We start from the raw sequence: 21327 nt of genomic DNA, 5'->3' as shown, positions 1-21327 counted from the left end.
ATTAATTTTTCCAAGGTCACATTAGTACAATCAGAGCTGAGATCCAGCCAATGGATTTTGAAGGCTGATAGATCTGGGTTTGTGTTCTGGCTTATATAAAATGACAAAAATCACACTTTTTTGTAACTGGTGAACCAACTTGTGGACATCATCTTACTCTTGGGATACTATCTAACCATGGTAAGATTTACGTTAAATTGATTCATAATTCATGACCAGATTTTCAATTGTCAACTTTCCTTATTCCCTTTATTCATGTGTCTTTTGGGTTTGAGGGTACTTATTTTTTGAAACATTGATATCTTAATCTTCTTTGATCCAAATAGGATATTATAGGAATTCTGGGAAGGAATTTAGATGGAATACTATAGAAATTCTGCTTGGAAGCATGTGAGAACAATTATTAGCCACCTCAGCATGCCCCAAGTTATCACAGTCATCTGATATAGGGTATGTGAAATCCCTCCATGACCTGAAACATACCACTATCCAAGACAGTTGTATAGAGTTATGAGACTACAAAGTAAATGGAATCTCTTGGACTTGTACAATGCCCAGCCCACACAACTGTATGCAGCAATCCTGCTTTCCCAAACTGTACCACAATTCAAATTACTATGTATACCATATACACTCATAGGGAAAGAGAAAGCCATCAGTTTAAGCAAAAGATAACAACTGGTTGAGATCTAAAGATCCCGAAATGAAAAAAGAGGAGAGGCATTCTTAGGGAACAAGTAGAGAATTCTTTCATCTGCTTTAGGACAGCGATGAAGTAAACTTCAATCTACTTTAGGAGATCTCTGAAGTCCTTTTCCTAAATCCTAGCCAGTCCTCTGGTCTTCAGTTCTCTGTACCCTGGCTTCTGACTGATCCCAATCCGTTTGCTGATCTCTTCAGTACATATGAGTCAGCACATTGGATTCTCCTCAGGAGAATAGAGGAGAGCCCTGGAATTCCTGGAGAAGAATAATTATATTGGGGGCTTATGTAGGTCAGGAAGCATTATGGAGGAGGAGAGCCTGCCTTGAAGAAAACACTATAAACGGGGATGTTGCCAGCAATGAAGAGGTTGACATCATGCTTCAACACCCAGGTGCCCTCAATTATTCAATGGATTTGATGATGTAGAATATTACCACAAGAACTTTTCACCAATCTATTTCCTCCATTATATAGTAAGCTCTAGAGAGGGACTGTTTCTCTTATTAATCTTTGGATAATTGGGTTCAGGATACTAAACAATATAAGGTGATATTATTTTCAGCTTGGTGACAGAGCAAAATGATCTGCCTATGATCCAAAAGCTCTACCTCTCCTATGAATTTTTCCACCACTCCACTCCCTGGGCTCCCAATCCAGCTGCTTTTCCTGAGGTTAACAGTGTAATGAAAAATCTCTTCTATGACACATCCCTATAGTCTATTCTCTTCAGGCTATTCTATACTACGACTGAAACAACAGTAATGATATCAAGCAGTTTTATAACTACCTATGTGTAGAGTACTTTATAATTCATTTCTTGTTTACAACAATCTTAAAGATAGGTTACAATAGCCCACTTAAGTGACAAGGAAACTGAGCTTCAGAGTGTTACATAAATTGGCCAATTTCTATCACCCAGAAAGTGACGATGCCAGTGTTAGAACCAACTGGATGACTCTAAAGTCTATGCCGTTATTATTTTATAAAATTTCTTTTAACACCAAACAGTAGCATTTGCCCCTTGTTTAAGGATTATAGAAAATTCAAATACTTTAAGGTGCAGGAATTTTTAAAAGAATTTTATTGAGATATAACTGACATACAATAAACTGCATATATTTAAAGTGTACAATTTGATTTTTTTTTCTTATTAGTAATGTATAAATAGCAATCCCAATCTCTCAATTCATCCCACTCCAAGCCCCCAACCCCCTGCTTTCCCTCCTTGGTGTCCATGTGTTTGTTCTCCACACCTGTGTCTCTATTTCTGCCTTGCAAACTGGTTGATCTGTACCATTTTTCTATATTCTGCATATATGCATTACTATACGATATTTGTTTTTCTCTTTCTGACTTACTTCACTCTGTATGACAGTCTCTGGGTCCACCCATGTCTCTACAAAGGTCCCAATTTCATTCCTTTTTACAGCTGGGTAATATTCCATTGTATATATGTACTACATCTTCTTTATCCATTCATCTGTTGATGGACATTTAGGTTGCTTCCATGACCTAGCTATTGAAAATAGTGTTGCAATGAACATTGGGGTGCATGTGTCCTTTTAAATTATGGTTTTCTCTGGGCATATGCCCAGGAGTGGGATTGCTGGGTCATATGGTAACTCTATTTTTAGTTTTGCAAGGAACCTCCATATGGTTCTCCATAGTGGCTGTATCAATTTACATTCCCACCAACAGTGCAAGAGGGTTCCCTTTTCTCCACACCCTCTCCAGCATTTATTGTTGTAGATTTTCTGATGATGCCCACTCTAAATGGTGTGAGGTGATACCTCATTGTAGTTTTGATTTGCATTTCTCTAATAATTAGTGATGTTGAGCATCTTTTCATGTGTTTGTTGGCCATCTGTATGTCTTCTTTGGAGAAATGCCTATTTAGATCCTGTCCATTTTTTGATTGGTTTTTTTTTATATTGAGTTGCATGAACTGTTTATATATTTTGGAGATTAATCCTTTTAATCGTCAGTTGATTCGTTGGCAAATATTTTCTCCCATTCTGAGGGCTGCCTTTTCGTCTTGTTTATAGTTTCCTTTGCTGTGCAAAAGATTTTAAATGTCATTAGGTCTCACTTGTTTATTTTTGTTTTTATTTCCATTACTCTAGGAGGTGGGTCAAAAAAGATCTTGCTGTTATTTATGTCAAATTGTGTTCTTCCTATGTTTTCCTCCAGAAGTTTTATAGTGTCTGGCCTTACATTTAGATCTTAATCCATTTTGAGTTTCTTTTTGTGTATGGTGTTATGGAGTGTTCTAATTTCATTCTTTCACATGTATCTGTCCAGTTTTCCCAGCACCACTTATTTCTCCATTGTATATCCTTCCCTCCTTTGTCATAGATTAGTTGACCATAGTTTATCTCTGGGCTTTCTATCCTGTTCCATTGATCTATATTTCTGTTTTTGTGCCAGTACCATATTCTCTTGCTTACTGTAGCTTTGTAGTATATTCTGAAGTCAGGGAGTCTTATTCCTTCGGCTCTTTTTTTTTCCCTCAAGATTGCTTTGGCTATTTGGGGTCTTTTGTGTTTTCATACAAATTTTAGGATTTTTGTCCTACTTCTGTAAAAAATGTCACTGGTAATTTGATAGGGAGTGCACTGAATCTGTAGACTGCTTTGGGTAGTATAGTCATTTTCACAAAGTTGATTCTTCCAATCCAAGAACATGGTATGTCTCTCCCTCTCTTTCTGTTGTCTTTGATATCTTTCATCAGTGTCTTATAGATATCTGAGTACATATCTTTTACCTCCTTAGGTAGCTTTATTCCTAGGTATTTTATTCTTTTTGTTGCCATGGTGAATGGGATAGTTTCCTTAAATTCTTTCTGATCTTTCATTGTTAGTGTATAGGAATGCAAGAGATTTCTGTGTTAATTTTTTTTGGCGGGGGGTACACCAAGTTCAATCATCTGTTTTTATACACATATCCCCATATTCCCTCCCTCCCTCGATTCCCTCCCCACCCTCCCTCGAGTCCCCCCCACCCTCCCCCTCCCAGTCCTCTAAGACATCTTCCATCCTCGAGTTGAACTCCCTTTGTTATACAACAACTTCCCACTGGCTATCTATTTTACAGTTGGTAGTATATATATGTCTGTGCTACTCTCTCACTTCATCTCAGCTTCCCCTTCACCCCCCGCCCCCCCCCCAAACCTCGAGTTCTCCAGTCCATTCTCTGCATCTGCGTCCTTGTTCTTGTCACTGAGTTCATCAGTACCATTTTTAGATTCCGTATATGTGAGTTAGCATACAATATTTGTCCTCCTCTTTCTGACTTACTTCACTCTGTATGACAGACTCTAGGTCTATCCACCTCATGACATATAGCTCCATCTCATTCCTTTTTATAGCTGAGTAATATTCCATTGTATATATATGCCACATCTTCTGTATTCATTCATTTGTTGATGGGCATTTAGGGTGCTTCCATGTCCTGGCTATTGTAAATAGTGCTGCAATAAACATTATGGTACATGTTTCTTTTGGGATTATGGTTTTCTTTGGGTATATGCCCAGGAGTGGGATTACTGGATCATATGGTAGTTCTATTTGTAGTTTTTTAAGGAACCTCCAAATTGTTTTCCATAGTGGCTGTACCAACTTACAGTCCCACCAACAGTGCAGGAGAGTTCCCTTTTCTCCACACCCTCTCCAACATTTGTTGTTTCCAGATTTTGTGATGATGGCCATTCTGATCGGTGTGAGGCGATACCTCATTGTGGCTTTGACTTGCATTTCTCTGATGATTAGTGATGTTGAGCATCTTTTCATGTGTTTGTTGGCCATCTGTATGTCTTCTTTGGAGAAATGTCTATTTAGGTCTTCCGCCCATTTGTGGATTGGGTTATTTGCTTTTTTGGTATTAAGCTGCATGAGCTGCTTGTATATTTTGGAGGTTAATCCTTTGTCCGTTGTTTCATAGGCAACTATTTTTTCCCATTCTGAGGGTTGCCTTTTAGTCTTGTTTATGGTTTCTTTCACTGTGCAAAAGCTTTTAAGTTTCATGAGGTCCCATTTGTTTATTCTTGATTTTATTTCCATGATTCTAGGAGGTGGGTCCAAAAGGATCTTGCTTTGATGGATGTCATAGAGTGTTCTGCCTATGTTTTCCTCTAGGAGTCTGGCCTTACATGTAGGTCTGTGTGTTAATTTTGTATCCTGCAACTTTACCAAATTCATTGATTAGCTCAGGTAGTTTTCTGGAGGCATCTTTAGGGTTTTCTATGTATAGTATCATGTCATCTGCAAACAGTGACAGTTTTACTTCCTTTTTTCCAGTTTGGATTCCTTTTATTTCTTTTTCTTCTCTGATTGCTGTGGTAAGGACTTCCAAAACTATGTTGAATAGTAGTGGCAAGGGTGGACATCCTTGTCTTGTTCCTGATCTTAGAGGGAATGCTTTCTCCTTTTCACCACTGAGAATGATGTTTGCTGTGGGTTTGTCATATATGGCCTTTATTATGTTGAGATAAGTTTCCTCTATGCCCACTTTCAGAATTTTGTCAAAAGCTTTTTCTGCATCTATTGAGATGATCATATGGTTTCTATTCTTCAATTTGTTAATATGGTGTATCACGTTGATTGATTTGTGTATAATGAAGAATCATTGCATCCCTGGGATAAATCCCACTTGGTCATGGTGTATGATCCTTTTAAAGTGTTGTTGGATTCTGTTTGCTAGTATTTTGTTGAGGATTTTTGCATCTAAATTCATCAGTGATATTGGTCTGTAATTTCTTTTGTAGTATCTTTGTGTGGTTTTGGTATCAGGGTGATGGTGGCCTCGTAGAATGCATTTGGGAGTGTTCCTTCCTCTGAAATTGTTTGGAAGAGTTTAAGAAGGATGGGTGTTATCTCTTCTCTAAATACTTGATAGAATTCACCTGTGAAACTATCTGGTCCTGGACTTTTGTTTGTTGGAAGATTTTTAGTCACAGTTTCAATTTTATTACTTGTGATTAGTCTGTTCATATTTTCTATTTCTTCCTGATTCATTCTTGGAAGTTTATACCTTTCTAAGAATTTGTCCATTTCTTCCAGGTTGTCCATTTTATTGGCATATAGTTGCTCATAGTATGCTTTTTATTTCTGCTGTGTCCGTTGTAACTTCTGTTTCATTTCTAATTTTATTGATTTGAGATTCTCCCTCTTTTTCCTGATGAGTCTGGCTAAAGGTTTATTAATTTTGTTTATCTTCTCAAAGAACCAGCTTTTAGTTTTATTGATCTTTGCTATCGTTTTCTTTGTTTCTATTTCATTTATTTCTGCTCTGATCTTTATGATTTCTTTCCTTCTACTAACTTTGGGTTTTGTTTGTTCTTCTTTCTCTAGTTTCTTTAGGTGTAAGGTTAGATTGTTTATTTGGGATTTTTCTTGTTTCTTGAGGTAGGATTGTATTGCTATAAACTTCCTTCTTAGAACCACTTTTGCTGCATCCCATAGATTTTGGATCTTTGTATTTTCATTGTTATTTGTCTCTAGGTATTTTTTGATTTCCTCTTTGATTTCTTCAGTGATCTCTTGGTTATTTAGTAGCCTAATATTTAGCCTCTATTTGTTTGTGTTTTTTACAGTTTTTTTCCTGCAATTGATTTCTAATCTCATAGTGTTGTGGTCAGAAAAGATGCTTGATATGATTTCAGTTTTCTTAAATTTTCCAAGGCATGTTTTGTGACCCAAAATGTGATCTATCCTGGAGGATGTTCTGTGTGCACTTGAAAAAGAAAGTGTAATCTGCTGTTTTAGGATGGAATGTCCTATAAATATCATTTATATCTAGCTGGTCTATTGTGTCATTTAAAGCTTTTGTTTCCTTATTAATTTTCTGTCTGGATGATCTGTCCTTTGGTGTAAGTGGGGTGTTAAAGTCCCCCACTATTATTGTGTTACTCTCGATTTCTTTTCTTTTTTAATATAAATTTATTTATTTTATTGGCTGTGTTGGCTCTTTGTTGCTGCACACAGGCTTTCTCTAGTTGCTGCGAGCAGGGGCTACTCTTCATTGTGGTGTGCAGGCTCCTCATTGTAGTGGCTTCTCTTGTTGTGGAGCACAGACTCTAGGCACGTGGGCTTCAATAATTGTGGCACACAGGCTCAATAGTTGTGGCTCACGGGCTCTAGAGCACAGGCTCAATAGTTGTGGCACACAGGCCTAGTTGCTCCATGGCATGTGGAATCTTCCCAGGGCAGGGCTCGAACCCATGTCCCCTGCATTGGCAGGTGGATTCTTTACCACTGCGCCACCTAGGAAGTTCTCAATTTCCTCTTTTATAGCTATTAGCATTGCCTTACGTGTTGAGGTGCTCCTATATTGGGTGCATATATATTTATAATTGTTATATCCTCTTCTTGGATTGATCCCTTGTTCATTATGTAGTATCCTTTCTTGTCTCTTGAAACATTCTTTATTTTAAAGGCTACTTTGTCTGATGTGAGTATTGCTACTCCAGCTTTGTTTTGATTTCCATTTGCATGGAGTATCTTTTTCCATCCCCTCACTTTCAGTCTGTATGTGTCCCTAGGTCTGAAGTGGGTCTCTTGTGGACAGCATATATATGGGTCTTGTTTTTCTATCCTTTCAGTCAGTCTGTGTCTTTTGGTTGGAGTATTTAGTCCATTTACATTCAAGGTCATTATCAATATTTATGTTCCTATTACCATTTTCTTAATTATTTTGGGTTTATTTTTGTCGGTCCTTTTCTTCTCTTATGGAGACTTTCCTTTAGCCTTTATTGTAGAGCTGGTTTGGTGGTGCTTAATTCTCTTAGCTTTTGTTGTTGGTAAAGCTTTTGATTTCTCTGTTGCATCTGAATGAGAGCCTTGCTAGGTAGAGTATTCTTGGTTGAAGTTTCTTTCCTTTTATCACTTTAAATATATCATGCCACTCCCTTCTGGATTGCAGAGCTTCTGCTGAGAAATCAGCTTTTAACCTTACGGGGCTTGCCTCGTATGTTATTTGTTGTTTTTCCCTTGTTGCTTTTAATAATTTTTCTTTGTCTTTAATTTTTGTAGTTTAACTACTAGTGTCTTGGTGTGTTTTTCCTTGGGTTTATCCTGCCTGGGACTCTCTGCGCTTCCTGGATTGGATAGCTATTTCCTTTTCCCATATTAGGGAAGTTGCTGATTATAAGCTCTTCAAATATTTTCTCAGGTCCTTTCTCTCTTCTCCTTCTGGGACCCCTATAATGCAAATGTTGGTGTGTTTAATGTTGTTCCAGAGGTCTCTTAGGCTGTCTTCATTTCTTTTCATTCCTTTTTTTAAATTCTTTTCCATGTCAGTGATTTTCACCATTCTGTCTTCCAGGTCACTTATCTGTTCTTCTGTCTCAGTTATTCTGCTATTGATCCTTTCTAGTGTATTTTTCATTTCAATTATTGTATTGCTTATCTCTGTTTGTTCTTTAATTCTTCTAGGTCTTTGTTAAATTTTTCTTGCATCTTTTCTATCTTCGCATCCAGTCTTTTTTCGAAGTCCTGGATCATCTTCGTTCTTGACAGTGCTGTCTGCCCTCTGGTGGATGAGGCTATCTAAGAGGCTTGTGGACACTTCCTGATGGGAGGACTCGTGGTGGATAGGGCTGGGTGTTGCTTTGGTGGGCAGAGCTCAGTAAAATTTTAGTCAGCTTGTCTGCTGATGGGTGGGCAGTTCCCACCCTGCTGGTTGTTTGGCCTGAGGTGACCCAGCACTGGAGCTTATAGGCTGTTTGGCAGGCTAATGGTGGACTCTGGGAGGGCTCACGCCAATGAGCACTTACCAGAACCCCTGCCACCAGCATCCCAGTCCCTGCACTGAGCCACAGCCACCCCCTACTTCTGCAGGCAACATTCGAATACCAGCAGGTAGGTCTAGTTCAGTCACCTAAGGGGTCACTGCTCCTTCCCTCTGGATTCTGTTGCCACACTACTTTTTGTGTGCCCTTCAAGAGTGGAGTCTCTGTTTTCCCTAGTCCCGTGGAAGTCCTGCAATCAAATCCCACTGGCTTTCAAAGTCTGATTCTTGGGGGATTCCTCTTCCCATTGCTAGGTTGGGAAGCCTGACATGGGGCTCAGAACCCTCACTCCAATGGGTAGACTTCTGTGGTATAACTGTTCTCCAGTTTGTGAGTCGCCCACACAGTGCTTATGGGATTTGATTTTATCGTGATTGCGCCCCTCTTACCATCTCACTGCAGCTTCTCCTTTGTCTCTGGATGTGGGGTGTCTTTTTTGGTGAGTTCCAGTATCTTCCTGTTGATGATCATTCAGCAGTTAGTTTTGATTCCAGTGCTCTCGCAAAAGGGAGTGAGCACATGTCCTTCTACTCTGCCATCTTGAGCTGGATCTCTAACGTACAGGATTAAGCTATAATTTTGGACTAACAGGTGGCATAGTGGGAATTGTGAGGGAGAGACCCTGCTATTAGCTGCTTTTTCTATCTACTCTTAATTTGGGAAATGCCCGTGATGAACGTCTCTTCATTTATCCCACGTTCACTTGGCCATCTTCTCATGTTATTTCCCTTAATAATAGGAAATGGTGACTGCAGCATCTACTTATCTGTATGAAGCCACAGAAAAAAGATTTTTTTTCAGAAATGTATCAATATTAATTCCAGAGAATTGGAAGAACATCACTCAATACAAGAGGCCAAAACATGAAAGCTACAAACATGTAAGAGTTAAAAAGCTTCTCTTAAAATATTTTCTCTGCTGCTTCTCAATTTTGACCTTAATTAATCATTTCAGAGTTTTTCAGATAAATGTTATCATTTCTATTCTAATATTTTAAACACCTTTTAAAACATTCTCAGGCTGATGTCTTAGTCGCACCACCTACCCTCCCAGGTAGAGATGAACCATATACCAAGCAGTTCACAGCCTGTGGAGAAAAAGGAGAATACATTCATTTCACCCCTGACTTTGTACTTGGGAAAAAACAAAATGAATTTGGACCATCAGGTAGGAATTTTGTTAAGACTAATATTTTTCAGTGATTCCAACAAGCAGCTTTATATCCATGTTCATTGTACATGCCTTGGAGCCAGAGTCCCTAGGGTCAAATCTTGACTCCCCTACAGTTGTGGGTGACTTTGGACAAGTGACCTAGCCTCTCTATGCTTATTTCCTAAAGAATGGTGAATAGAAGGGTTCTTACCTTATAGAATTGTTTGGAATATTAAAGTAGATTATCCTTGTAATTGTACTCAGTACAGTGTCTACAGAAATTTGAACATGAGACAGCCATAATATATTTTTTGCTTAAGGAACACTTTTTAGATTTTAATTTTTCAGTTCTCCACTGCTGGATATTAATCAATCACATGCCACCTCCACGGCAGGCAAATGAGTGGCAAGCTGAAAAGGGCCAACATGGCAGTTCCTGGTCAAGAGAAAACACTCACAAGCTGTTAGTTGCTGATATTATTATTCAACCTATTCTTTGAACAAGATGAACTTGTCTGTAAGTGATCATTTTTAGCTATAAAAATGGCAATTTCATCTAGTTCAATCTGAAAGTTAAGATCATTGTTCCAAATGAACCAAAGCATATTATTTTTCAGATGAAAATGAAAATCATAGTCAAAGAAGGGACCAACCCACATGTTGCTATTCAATGAAAGCCTTCCTGAATCTGTACAGCCCAGAATCATGTCTTCCTCTTCCACTGCCCTTTCAATGAACATTAATTATGTCTCTTGCCTCTGTCAAAGAGTCAGCTAGTCCTGGTCCTCAACACTGCCTGGACCTGTTCCCTACCTCAATCTTGAAAGCTCCATCATCCCATCCCATCACATCCCAATCTTACCTCTCCCTCATACTTTAATCTGACCATGTTTGTTGTACTTGGCACCTCTAATCCTTTGTACCCTTCTAGGTATACTTTCTTTCCTACCTGGCATGTCCAAGGAAATCAGTCCTGTCAGATACAAGTATAAATAGTTCAATTCCCTCACCACTCTTATCCTTATGTTTTACTCAACTTGCCAGACAGTTTCATTTGGCTATTAATATATTTCCAAGAAAATTACAAAACTAATTGGTATGTTTTAAAAAACTTGTTCTCCAAGCTCAGCAAAGCCCTCAATGCTATATACAACAATGACTGAACTTGCCTCCTCTCATTTCCCCTTTTCATTCCCCATAGCAGCTGTTCTAAACTTCTACCATTCTTCTCAAAATCATTAGCCACGCTTTTCAACCCCATCAACTAACAGATGCCTTGACTGAGAAAATAGATGTCCCTACCTTCTTCCTCTCTACTTCCAAATTCATGTCCACCTTCATCTCCCCCACCTCCACCTGTCTTAGAAGAGGAAGATTTTCTCCAGCTTTTAAAGCCAATGTCCCCACCTGAGCTCTTGTTCTTTCCCCATACTACCCACCTCGGCTCTATCCCATAGTGACAATTTCCTTCATCCCTCCTAGACAGGTATTTTTGCCATAATGTGTGATACGTGTGTTTGTGAAAAGACTCGCTTCTGCAAAACAGTTCCTTAAAAACAAGGCTTTGGGAGGAAATAAGATTAAGAAGAAATGTCTCAAAATCTATGCAATTTGTATTAAAAATGATAACAGCAATAACAATAGGTCCCTGGAGAGACCTTTGGGACCACCCAAGCAGCAGCTCAGTGTGGCCGAATGCTGCCACTACAGCAGACATTAAAAGTACACACATGGGGATATGTGTAAAAAAAACAATTGATTGAACCTGGTGTACCCCCAAAAAAAATAAAATAAAATAATAAAAAAAAAAAAAAAAAAAAAAAAAAAAAAAAAAAAAAAAAAAAGTACACACACACACACACACACTGTGAAATACTGCTGGAAATGAGAACAGGGCTAGTGGAAACTGAGACAATGATGGAGATAGGAATGAAATTCTAAGTCAGAGGAGCTGCTTTTTTAAAACAAAAATTGTATATATTTGAGAGGTACAATATGATGATTTGATATACATGTACATAGTGAAATGATTACTCCAGTTAAGTTAATCAAAATATGATATTCTCACATAGTTACATTTTTGTGTGTGGTCAGAGCACCTTAATTTTATTCTTTTAGCAAACTGAAGTAAGCATGGGAGCCAGGCAAGCAGCCATGAGCTGAAAGGAAGCGAATCTGAGAGAGAACTATTCTAAAAAGGGAGCCACAGGTGATGGCTGACTTAAATTTTCTTAAAATCCATCAAATTTCTATTGTAGTAGCTGATACAAGAGCTTTTTCCTTTCACACTGAAGAATTATATAATTCAGTCTCACTAATCTGGCTCCATTTGCCTAGGAAACCTAAAAACAGTGTTTTTATTTTTATTTTTTATTTTTTTTCTTTGTTGGATTATAATTGCTTTACAGTATTGTGTTAGTTTCTGCTGTACAACAAAGTGAATCAGCTATATGTATACATATATCCCCATATCCCCTCACTCTTGAGCCTCCCTCCCACCCTCCTTATCCTACCCCTTTAGGTCTTCACAAAGCATTGAGCTGATCTCCCTGTGCTCTGTAGCAGCTTCTCACTAGCTATGTTTTTAAAGTTTAATGTGCAGATGAATAACTTAGGGATCTTGTTAATAAGCAGATTCTGAGTCAGTAGGTCTAGAGTAGACCTAAGATTCTGCATTTCTTGTCAGCTCCCAGATGATGCTGACACTGCTGGTACAATAACTTAAAGAGGAAACCTGACTTCTGCATAATATTGACATTTCTCCTTGTTTTCAGGCCTCACAAGTTAATTTGAATTGATGGACCAGACTATATTTCCAACTTCTCCTTCTCCATTTCTATTTCCTCTGAAATTTTCCCTAATATTGCTAAAACAAAAATTCCACTTATTTCTTCTTCCTGCATGTCAAGCTTAAATTTACCTTTGTTCTTCTATTTACCCTGAAATTCTTAGGGAAAAAAATTTTAATTCTGACTCCCTCTCTCTAAACTTATCCTAGTCAAGGACTATATATTACTTGTCTTGATATTTCCTAGTGCCTAGTATAGTGCTGAATATACAATAATGGTTTTCATTTAATTAATGCTTGCATATGATAAACACTAGAAATTAATCACTTCATATAGACACTCCCAAAATTATATACAGTCTATAGCAGAGTTTTTCAATATTTTTTTCATTATCAACACCCTAAGGACCACATATAGACATTTTTAAACTTATTGTACCTTCATGAAATTTTAATACCACAGATATGTTTTATATATATATATATATATGTTTTTATGATGTTGGTAGGAGTGAGTTAGTAGAGTCAAAAACCACTATAGTATCTAAGACTTTTTGCCCCTTGAGAACCAAAGCTCAAAGCCCAATCTATTCTGCCCTTAGCATATATATAATAAATGTTTCTTTGATTTAACATGCTGTGGAATAAAAAATAATATGCTAAAAATACTATGAAATATAATAAAATGTGACGTAATGCAACATGCTTTTTATAAACAAAAATATAAATGTTAGCAGTTATTTAAAATCTAAATATTTTGATTAAAAATGTTTCTTAAAATATATGAGAGACAAATTTTGTTATTTGAATTATGATTATGTATTTAAAATATTTTCCCATAGAGAGAGTGTTTGTCCACGAGTGGGCCCATCTCCGCTGGGGAGTGTTTGATGAGTACAATGATGACGAGCCTTTCTACAGCGCTAACTCAAAAAAAATTGAAGCAACAAGGCATGGCTATTTAAATTGTCTTAAATTACTGCAGCCAGTAACTTCTTATTTTCCTTAGCCTGATTTCTTTCAAAAGTCATTTGTTCATTTTTGTCCCAATGCAGATAACAGATGTTTTGTCACAAAACAGTGCTTTTTCTGTTTTGTTAGAAAATGTATCTTAAAGTAGCTGGTTGTTCACGTAAATTACACTTAACTTCAAGAGCATTTGGTAGCCAAGCTGACATATTTTTACATCTATCTACCACAGCTGCCAGAACTCATTTGCACAGAAGTTAATGCTCTATGAAAAGGGTTTTACTATATGCTAGGAGATCAAAATTATTTACACTATAAAAGTACAAAAAAAAATAGTTAAGAAGTAGTGTAAATGTCTGCTGTTCTTGGCAGTACTCCAGTCTTTCCTTCTAGCCACATTTCACTTTGGATAAAAATGCTCCTTGATAATCATAACACTGTAGCTATGCAACATTTCATTCTTTTGAAGATAATTTCTTTGAATTAGAAATATACAAAGAGCTTTGGGCTAAAGTGGTACAAAGAGTAAATGATTTCACAAGATGCCTTTTCCAGATGCCTGCGGGCATTTACCATCACAGGCTGCTAGGAGAGATATGCAGAAGAGGGGAGTCTACAGCCATTAGTGTAAATGGGACAGCAGGAGCTTAAGTCCCAGCAGAGAATTCAGCCACTGCATATACTGGAGAGCCCACTTAAAATTTCCTTCTGAAATTTCTTGAAATATAGATAAGTGCTCTGGTAGAAACCCCTAAACTTTTCTGTCAAAATAGGATGTGAGTAGCACACAAATAAGAATAAAAGACCTTTATAAAGATCATTATTAAAAACCTTGATATAAAGACCACTTAAGATTTTCAAAAAATGTTAATGATTACATTGGCTCAAACTAATTGTCACATATTTTCAGGTGTTCCACAGGTATTACTGGTATAAACAGAGTTTATAAGTGTCAAGGAAACAGCTGTGTAACTCGTGGATGCAAAACTGATTCTAAGACAAAACTGTATGAAAAAGATTGTCAATTCTTCCCTGATAAATATCAAACTGAAAAGACATCCATAATGTTTATGCAAGGTATTGATTCTGTAAGTATACCAATCATTACTTCAGACTGTATATTTATTATCAAAGGACAAGTTATCATCTTTATAAAATATCTGAGCAGATGACCTGTGGCATTAGATGTATTAATTTAGAGTTCTTTGAACATTGGCTCGCACATAGTGTGTAACCTACATTACTATTATCGAAAATCCACCTTACTATTATTATATGCTTTCTCAGTGAATCGTATTTCATTCAATAAAGAACACATTTAGAGAACTGATTTTTAATTTTGTTAGATTTGTAGTTGAATTTTTAAATGCATCATATATGAATTTTTTTCATTTTATTAACCTCTTAGGTTGCTGAATTCTGTAATGAAAAAAACCATAACCGAGAAGCTCCAAGCCTACAAAACAAAATGTGCAATTCCAGAAGTACATGGGAGGTGATCAGTAATTCTGAGGATTTTACAAACACAACAGTTATGGTGGCACCACCCGCTCCACCTGTCTTCTCATTGCTAAAGATCAGTGAAAGAATTGTGTGCTTAGTTCTTGATAAGTCTGGAAGCATGGGGGTAAGTTCATGCTCCCATTTTTCCTGGATGGAGGGGAAAGGTAATGACTGAATGCTTAAAAACTCTCTGAATGCTACTTGCACTTGGGTTCTTCTAAATTGCATCACGGCGTAAGTACCATCACTTCGTGTGATCATGACCTCAAGAGGGACAGTGAATATTACAGTGAAAGAAGGATGGCAATTGAGTTAGAAAGACCTAATCCAAGAGTCTCTGTTTTTTCCCAGAAAATGGAGAATTTATTGAGAAGGACTTTCAGGCTCTTTAATAAAACTTTAGTCAGAAGATCAGAACTAAAGATTAAAATATGGAAATGTTTCCTAACCTTTCCCCTTTATCTACTGGAAATACTTGACAGACATGTGGAGAGAGTGGATGGGGTTTCTGAACTCCATTCCAAATCAAGGAACAAGGTCAACCAGGCTTTGTCTTATTTGCTTCATCTATATGAATGACCTCCTTATGCTCAAAGACACAGACAAAAAGCACCATCATAAAGAAGATATGGCCAGATTCAGCCACTCATTCCTTCTACCCTCATTAAGTGAATGGTACTAGGCATTGTACTAGGCTTTAGGAATCCTTGAACAGTTCATAGTTGAATAGAGAAATTTTCTCTCCCTTCCCCATCATGAGTTAACTCATACTTATCTTCCAAAATTTGGTATAGGTACCCACTTTGTCCAGGACATGGGCTGGTCTTCCAGGCTGGGCTAAGGTCCCTTTTGCAGATCTTCCACAATGACCCGTGCAAACCTCTATTACTATATATTATATTGAAATTACACACTTCTCTCCCATTATAATGGGAACTCCTCTAGGACTTGAAACCATGTTTCCTAGGAACCAGGTCCCCTAGGACTTGAAGCAATCTTATTCATCTTTGTATCCCTTTTGTCTAGAATAGGGTTTATCACATGTAGGTACTCAACAAATAATTTTTGAAATGAATGGACCACAAATGAGCAGATGTAATGTGATAAGGTACCCAGAAGGATGGCATATTTGAGGCAGAACAGAGCATGCTGAAGATCAGGAATAATGTATTCAACAAATCAGATCTGGGTGATTAGTGGAAAGGGCAGAGGATGATACAGTTGCGTGAAATAATCCACAATAGCAAAGGGTTTCAGAAAGAGTATCAGAGTGCTGGACACCAGCACATAGAAGTGTTCTAGGAAGTGTCACTGGGGAGAGATGAGGTTCTTCATTAGGAGATTAGCAGCCTCCCCTAAACAGGGTGCAGGCAGATCCAAGTTTAAAGGTAAAGCAAAGTGTTAGAGAGAACTTGCTAAGATGGGGATGTAGAATAAGTTCCTCACCATGATTTGGTTCTAGGGAGTTCAGAGAGAAATTTGGGCATGTGTTGGGAAGAGGTACCACAGGTCAATTGGTACTGAGGGACTAAAAAAGACAAATGCAGGAAGAGGTGTACATCCTGGGTATTCACCTAGGAAATAAGGACATGAGTCCTAGTGGGTTACCAAAGAACCAATTCCAGTTAATCCATTAGTAGAAATGTGGTGGGAGAGGTTAGGAGCAGAAGAGGAAATGGATGGGTTAGGGATGGGGGCTTTCAGAATTTAGAATAAGTTTCACCTTTGGGGTACTCTGGTGGCCAGTGGATGAAGAGATTTCAGACTGTAGTTAGAGTCCATGATAGTCTGGTTTGATACTGTGGGACCTGGGTAGTAGTTTCATTTGATACAACTGTAACAGAGGATCCCAGGAGTAATTAGGCAGTCTTTGAGATGTCATCACCCCCCAATTGCAACCCAACTCCCTCTCTACTCTACACCTCTAATTTAGGTGCTTAGAAGTCAAGAATCAGCTCTAGTTAAAAGCCTGTGTTCCTTACTATACTACACATATGCACTACATAATAAAATTGTATTTTTAAATCTTATCAATTGAAAAAATTGCTTTCTTTAATAACATCAACTACTATTGATATAAAATCTTTAACAACAAATTCCGTTCATTTATTTTATGTGGTTTGCTATTATTTTCCAGTCAAAAATTACTTTGTTTTCGCACGAACTTTTTTTAAAAAAAATTACTTTGTTTTTCCTCTCCTTTTTTATTCAGAATTATAATCGCCTAAATCGAATGAATCAAGCGGCAAAACATTTCCTGCTGCAGATCGTTGAAAATGGATCCTGGGTGGGGATGGTGCACTTTGATAGTACTGCCAACATTAAAAGTAATCTAATCCAAATAATAAGCAGCAGTGAAAGAAAAAAGCTCTTGGAGAGTTTACCTACAACTGCTAGTGGAGGAACTTCCATCTGCAATGGAATTAAATCAGGATTTCAGGTGAAAATCATACTTCTAATATAATTTATTTATTATTAGGACATTTTTAAATTAAGTGCTGCTTCACATACTTGCTCCTTAACTAATTCTAAGAAGCAGAGAACTAATCACATAGAAAAAAATCACTTGTCCATATTTTAATGGATCAGTAAATCATTGAGTAAAGTAATGGGTAAATAAATGACTATTAAAGTTCCACTGGAGTATAAGCCCAATGAGGTCAGAGACTTTGTCTTATCACCATGCAGTAGTCAGTGCTCAATTAATGTTAATAATTAATAATGAGTGTTTGAGGAGCAAGAGTCATCAAATTTTAAGGCAGTGAAGCAAGTTATATGCTATGATTCCACTTCAGGCCAATCCTCATTTTAGTGTCTGTGATGTTCAGTTAGGGAAACTAATGTTTATCTGTCAAAGTTCTAGATGTAGCAGGAACTGTTAGTCATACTTAGGGTAAGGAATACTAGTCAGAACGTGAGTTTGACATCAGAGTACTGGCTCTGCTCCTTACTTGCCATGTGATCCAGGCAAAGTTTTCAGTCTCTTTGGATTCTCAATGCCTTATCTATAAAATATAGGAAAATAAGAATGCATATCTCATAGGATTATTATGAGACTTAAGCAGAATGACACATGTTCCGACTTAGAACAGTGTTTATTATATTACATAGTAAACATATGATTGACAACTATTATTATGAATCTTACTTTTATCCAAATGGTCATCTTGAACTCACAATATCAATTGTGTCAATTTCCTGTTTAGAAATCCTGTCCCCTCACAGTTTATAAAATTAAGTCTGAATTCCTGTCTGATGTTATTGAAAATTTTCTCATCCTATGATAAAATTGCCCTCACCTCTCTTGCCAGCCTTTTTTCTCAGTTCTCCCTTCCCAATGCTCTATGCTCCAGCCAACTTACTGTGCACATTGTTCTTCAAGCCCACTATGTACTAACAGGCTCCATACATTTGCCCGTGTAATTCCTCTGCCTAAAATGCTTCCTTTCCATCTCTGCATGTTAAAATTCCACCAGATCATCAAAATCCTTGCTCCTTCAAGTAGCTTTTCCTACTATTCCCAAGTCTATTGAATCTCCCCCTTTTATGAATTGAGTGGCATTTTAGTGTGGCTTTCTAACATGAAGTCTGGGTTCAAACTCCAATGATCACTTACCAGCTTTCTGACGCTAAGCATGATTCTTCACCTCACTAGCTTTCAATTACCTCATCAATAAAATTGGGTAATGAAAGCTAACACACAGGGTTGTTCATGTTTAATTTACTCAACATGTACTTATTGTAGGGAGCAGGGAGTAAATATAACATATTTTAATTTATTCAACACATTTATTTGTGTAAGAAGCAAATCTTGCATGCTAATTCAGTGGGGGACAGATAATATACAGATGAGTCAATCAATCAATCAATCATCTTTAAAAACAATACTTGAAGGTTGTGGAGATAGTGTTGTGATGGGACCAAATAAAAGTAACGTGATTAAGTAGCAGGGAAAAAAGGGGCATGGCCTACTTTAGTTAGAGGCCTTTGAGGCTCTCTCTAAAGGGTGATGTTTAAGCTAAGATTTGAAGGATGAGAAGGAGCCTTTTCTTTCTGGTTCAGGAAGAAAGAAAAGGGCAAAGTCCTTTGGGAAAGAAGTGAAAAAAAAAAAAAAAACACCTGAATTATTCTAAGAAATGATAGAAGCGAGTGGCACTGGAATTTGACAAATGAAGGGTTATAAAATGTGATTGCCAGGTAGACAATGGCTAGTTCCTTCAAACCCTCAAAAAATATAAGAGGTTTGTATTTTAAACACAACAGAAGGCTTTTAAGCATCAGAGACTGATAATTAATTCTTGTTTTAGGAAGATGACTCTGGTTGCCCCATATAAAATAAAATATAAGGAGTAAGAGTGGTAGTAGGGCAGTGATCTAGGGACAGGTTGGGAGTTTGGAGTTGAATTACATTACACAATGTGTAAAACAAATTTAACACATAGCAAATTTCAGTAAATTATAGCACTATAATACTATGTTGTTTCTCTTTATTAAATATATTAGTTGTGTCTTTGTCACTCATCTAGATATTTCCTCAGCCTCTCACTCAAATCTCAATAAATATCTTTAAATTTAATTTAATTTAATTCTTTCTATGAATGCAAAAACCATGTAGCTCCTGCTGAATCCCCAGGAACCAGTACAATAATTAACACATTGCAAGTGTTCAGTGAATAAACTACTACAAGAAAGGGAGATGTGAAGGATAGAGAACTCTACTTAATTTTTGAATCTTCATTTGTTCTCAAATGTGTAGGAATGTGATGGTGATGGGGATGCTGTATAAATGCTATAATGTATAAAAGCATTTCCTATACTTTAGTTTGGGTCGTGCACGTCAGACCATATTTCACATATATTATAAAACATATATAATAGTCATTCTTTGCCTCAAAACAAGCAAAAATTGAAACGAGGCTAGTCACTTTGTCCCCTGACACCAGCATCATTAAGAATTTCTACATTCTAAACCCTGCTTTGTAAATCTACACACACCTCCACTGAAAGTTCATGAAAGCCGCTGATACCTGTTATTTTTTTCCTCTTGGACTGGACTCAGTTTCTCAAATGGTGTGTCAAGAAGCCACTACCAACAAAGCTGTCAAAGTAGATGAAATAGAGTTGCTATCCTGGGATAAATTCTCTTTATCCTTTCTTACAGGTGCCTAGATTTAAAACTGTGAGTTTCAAACTATTTAGCTTTATAGGAAATGGTTCAAGCCACAAATAGAACACAATCTCAATGAGTCATGTATTGTCTTAGCACCACCAATATGCTTAGTTTTGTGCTAATGACTATTAGAGGTAAAATAAAAATTATATGACAAGATCTCTAACCTTGACCTGCTTGGAACTTTCCATATCTTTTCTTTATAAGCATACTGAGGGTTCCCTAATTTGGAATCATTAACTTTTAAAAAAATGTTGCGGTGAACTCTTAATACATCTAGTTGCACATACAACAGACTTTATATATGGAAAGCTTGTCAGAGGGCACACTGGTCAAAGAAAACAGAAAAATATTTAATGCCATATTCTGCCATTATATATTTGGTGTCTGAATTCCCCAGACCTAGATGTCATAGTCATTTAACCCAAGTAGGATCTTCCACACCCCTGCTCCCACACAACTTCATCTGAGCAAACATTCCCTACAACAGGTGGACAGAAAATAAAAAGTCATGTTTAAGTTCCCCTAGCGGTTGTTGACTGCAGATCTTATGATTTTGAAAAAGAAGCTATCTCCTCTTTTCTGCACAGTTTAGTTTATTTTCTATGTCCATTTTCTCCTAATCTCCCATAGGCCTACTTGATCTAGGAACACGTGTAATAATGTTCTGATTATATTTGTAGGTAATTAGAAATGCTTACTTCCAAATAGATGGATCTGAAATAGTGCTGCTGACTGATGGGGAGGATAGCTCTGCAAAGACTTGTATTGATGAAGTGAAACAAAGTGGGGCCATCATTCATTTCATTGCTCTGGGACCAAATGCTGATCAAGCAGTCATAGAGATGAGCTATGTAACAGGTAAAATATGACCTATGTATTCTAGCCCTTTGATAGCAATGCATAAATGTAGTGGCTGACAATTCTACAACTTCTCTTAAGCTCCTATCTGCAGGTGCTGTGCCAGGAGCTTGAGACCAGAGTTAAACCAGACCTGGTCTCAAGGTGTTCACAGTCCTGCTGTCTGGAGAGACAAATAAAACTGCTAATCAGATAGCATAAGCAGATAACACTCCTCCATAACAGGTGACATACATAGGAGTCAAGCACTATGTGAGCAGAGGGAGTCACTGATTCTCAGGATTGAATAGAGTCAGGGAAAGAAGGCATGAGAGATGAGGTGACATTGGAGCTGTATGTTTAACAAGTTGTTTGCTTTCTCTGGAAGAAAAAGGGATGAGAGGAAAAAAATCA

At 37.3% G+C, this 21327-nt stretch overlaps 1 protein-coding gene across 1 annotated transcript in view; it reads left to right on the top strand.

The window, feature by feature from the left end:
• CLCA4 (chloride channel accessory 4) overlaps positions 1-21327 on the top strand; it is a 31594-nt gene that overhangs the window by 2186 nt on the left and 8081 nt on the right. Inside the window, exons 2-9 of the mRNA XM_057714850.1 lie at positions 9231-9371; positions 9511-9658; positions 13274-13369; positions 14018-14027; positions 14311-14488; positions 14809-15027; positions 17116-17343; positions 20757-20934. Of these exons, the coding sequence (XP_057570833.1) occupies positions 9231-9371; positions 9511-9658; positions 13274-13369; positions 14018-14027; positions 14311-14488; positions 14809-15027; positions 17116-17343; positions 20757-20934 (1198 nt within the window). The remainder of the gene's footprint in view (positions 1-9230; positions 9372-9510; positions 9659-13273; positions 13370-14017; positions 14028-14310; positions 14489-14808; positions 15028-17115; positions 17344-20756; positions 20935-21327) is intronic.

The sequence above is a fragment of the Hippopotamus amphibius genome, chromosome 1 (genome assembly GCF_030028045.1).
Source record: "Hippopotamus amphibius kiboko isolate mHipAmp2 chromosome 1, mHipAmp2.hap2, whole genome shotgun sequence".
Lineage (NCBI taxonomy): Eukaryota > Metazoa > Chordata > Mammalia > Artiodactyla > Hippopotamidae > Hippopotamus > Hippopotamus amphibius.
Note: the sequence above shows the minus strand (reverse complement) of the source record. Positions and strands in the feature narration are given on the sequence as shown.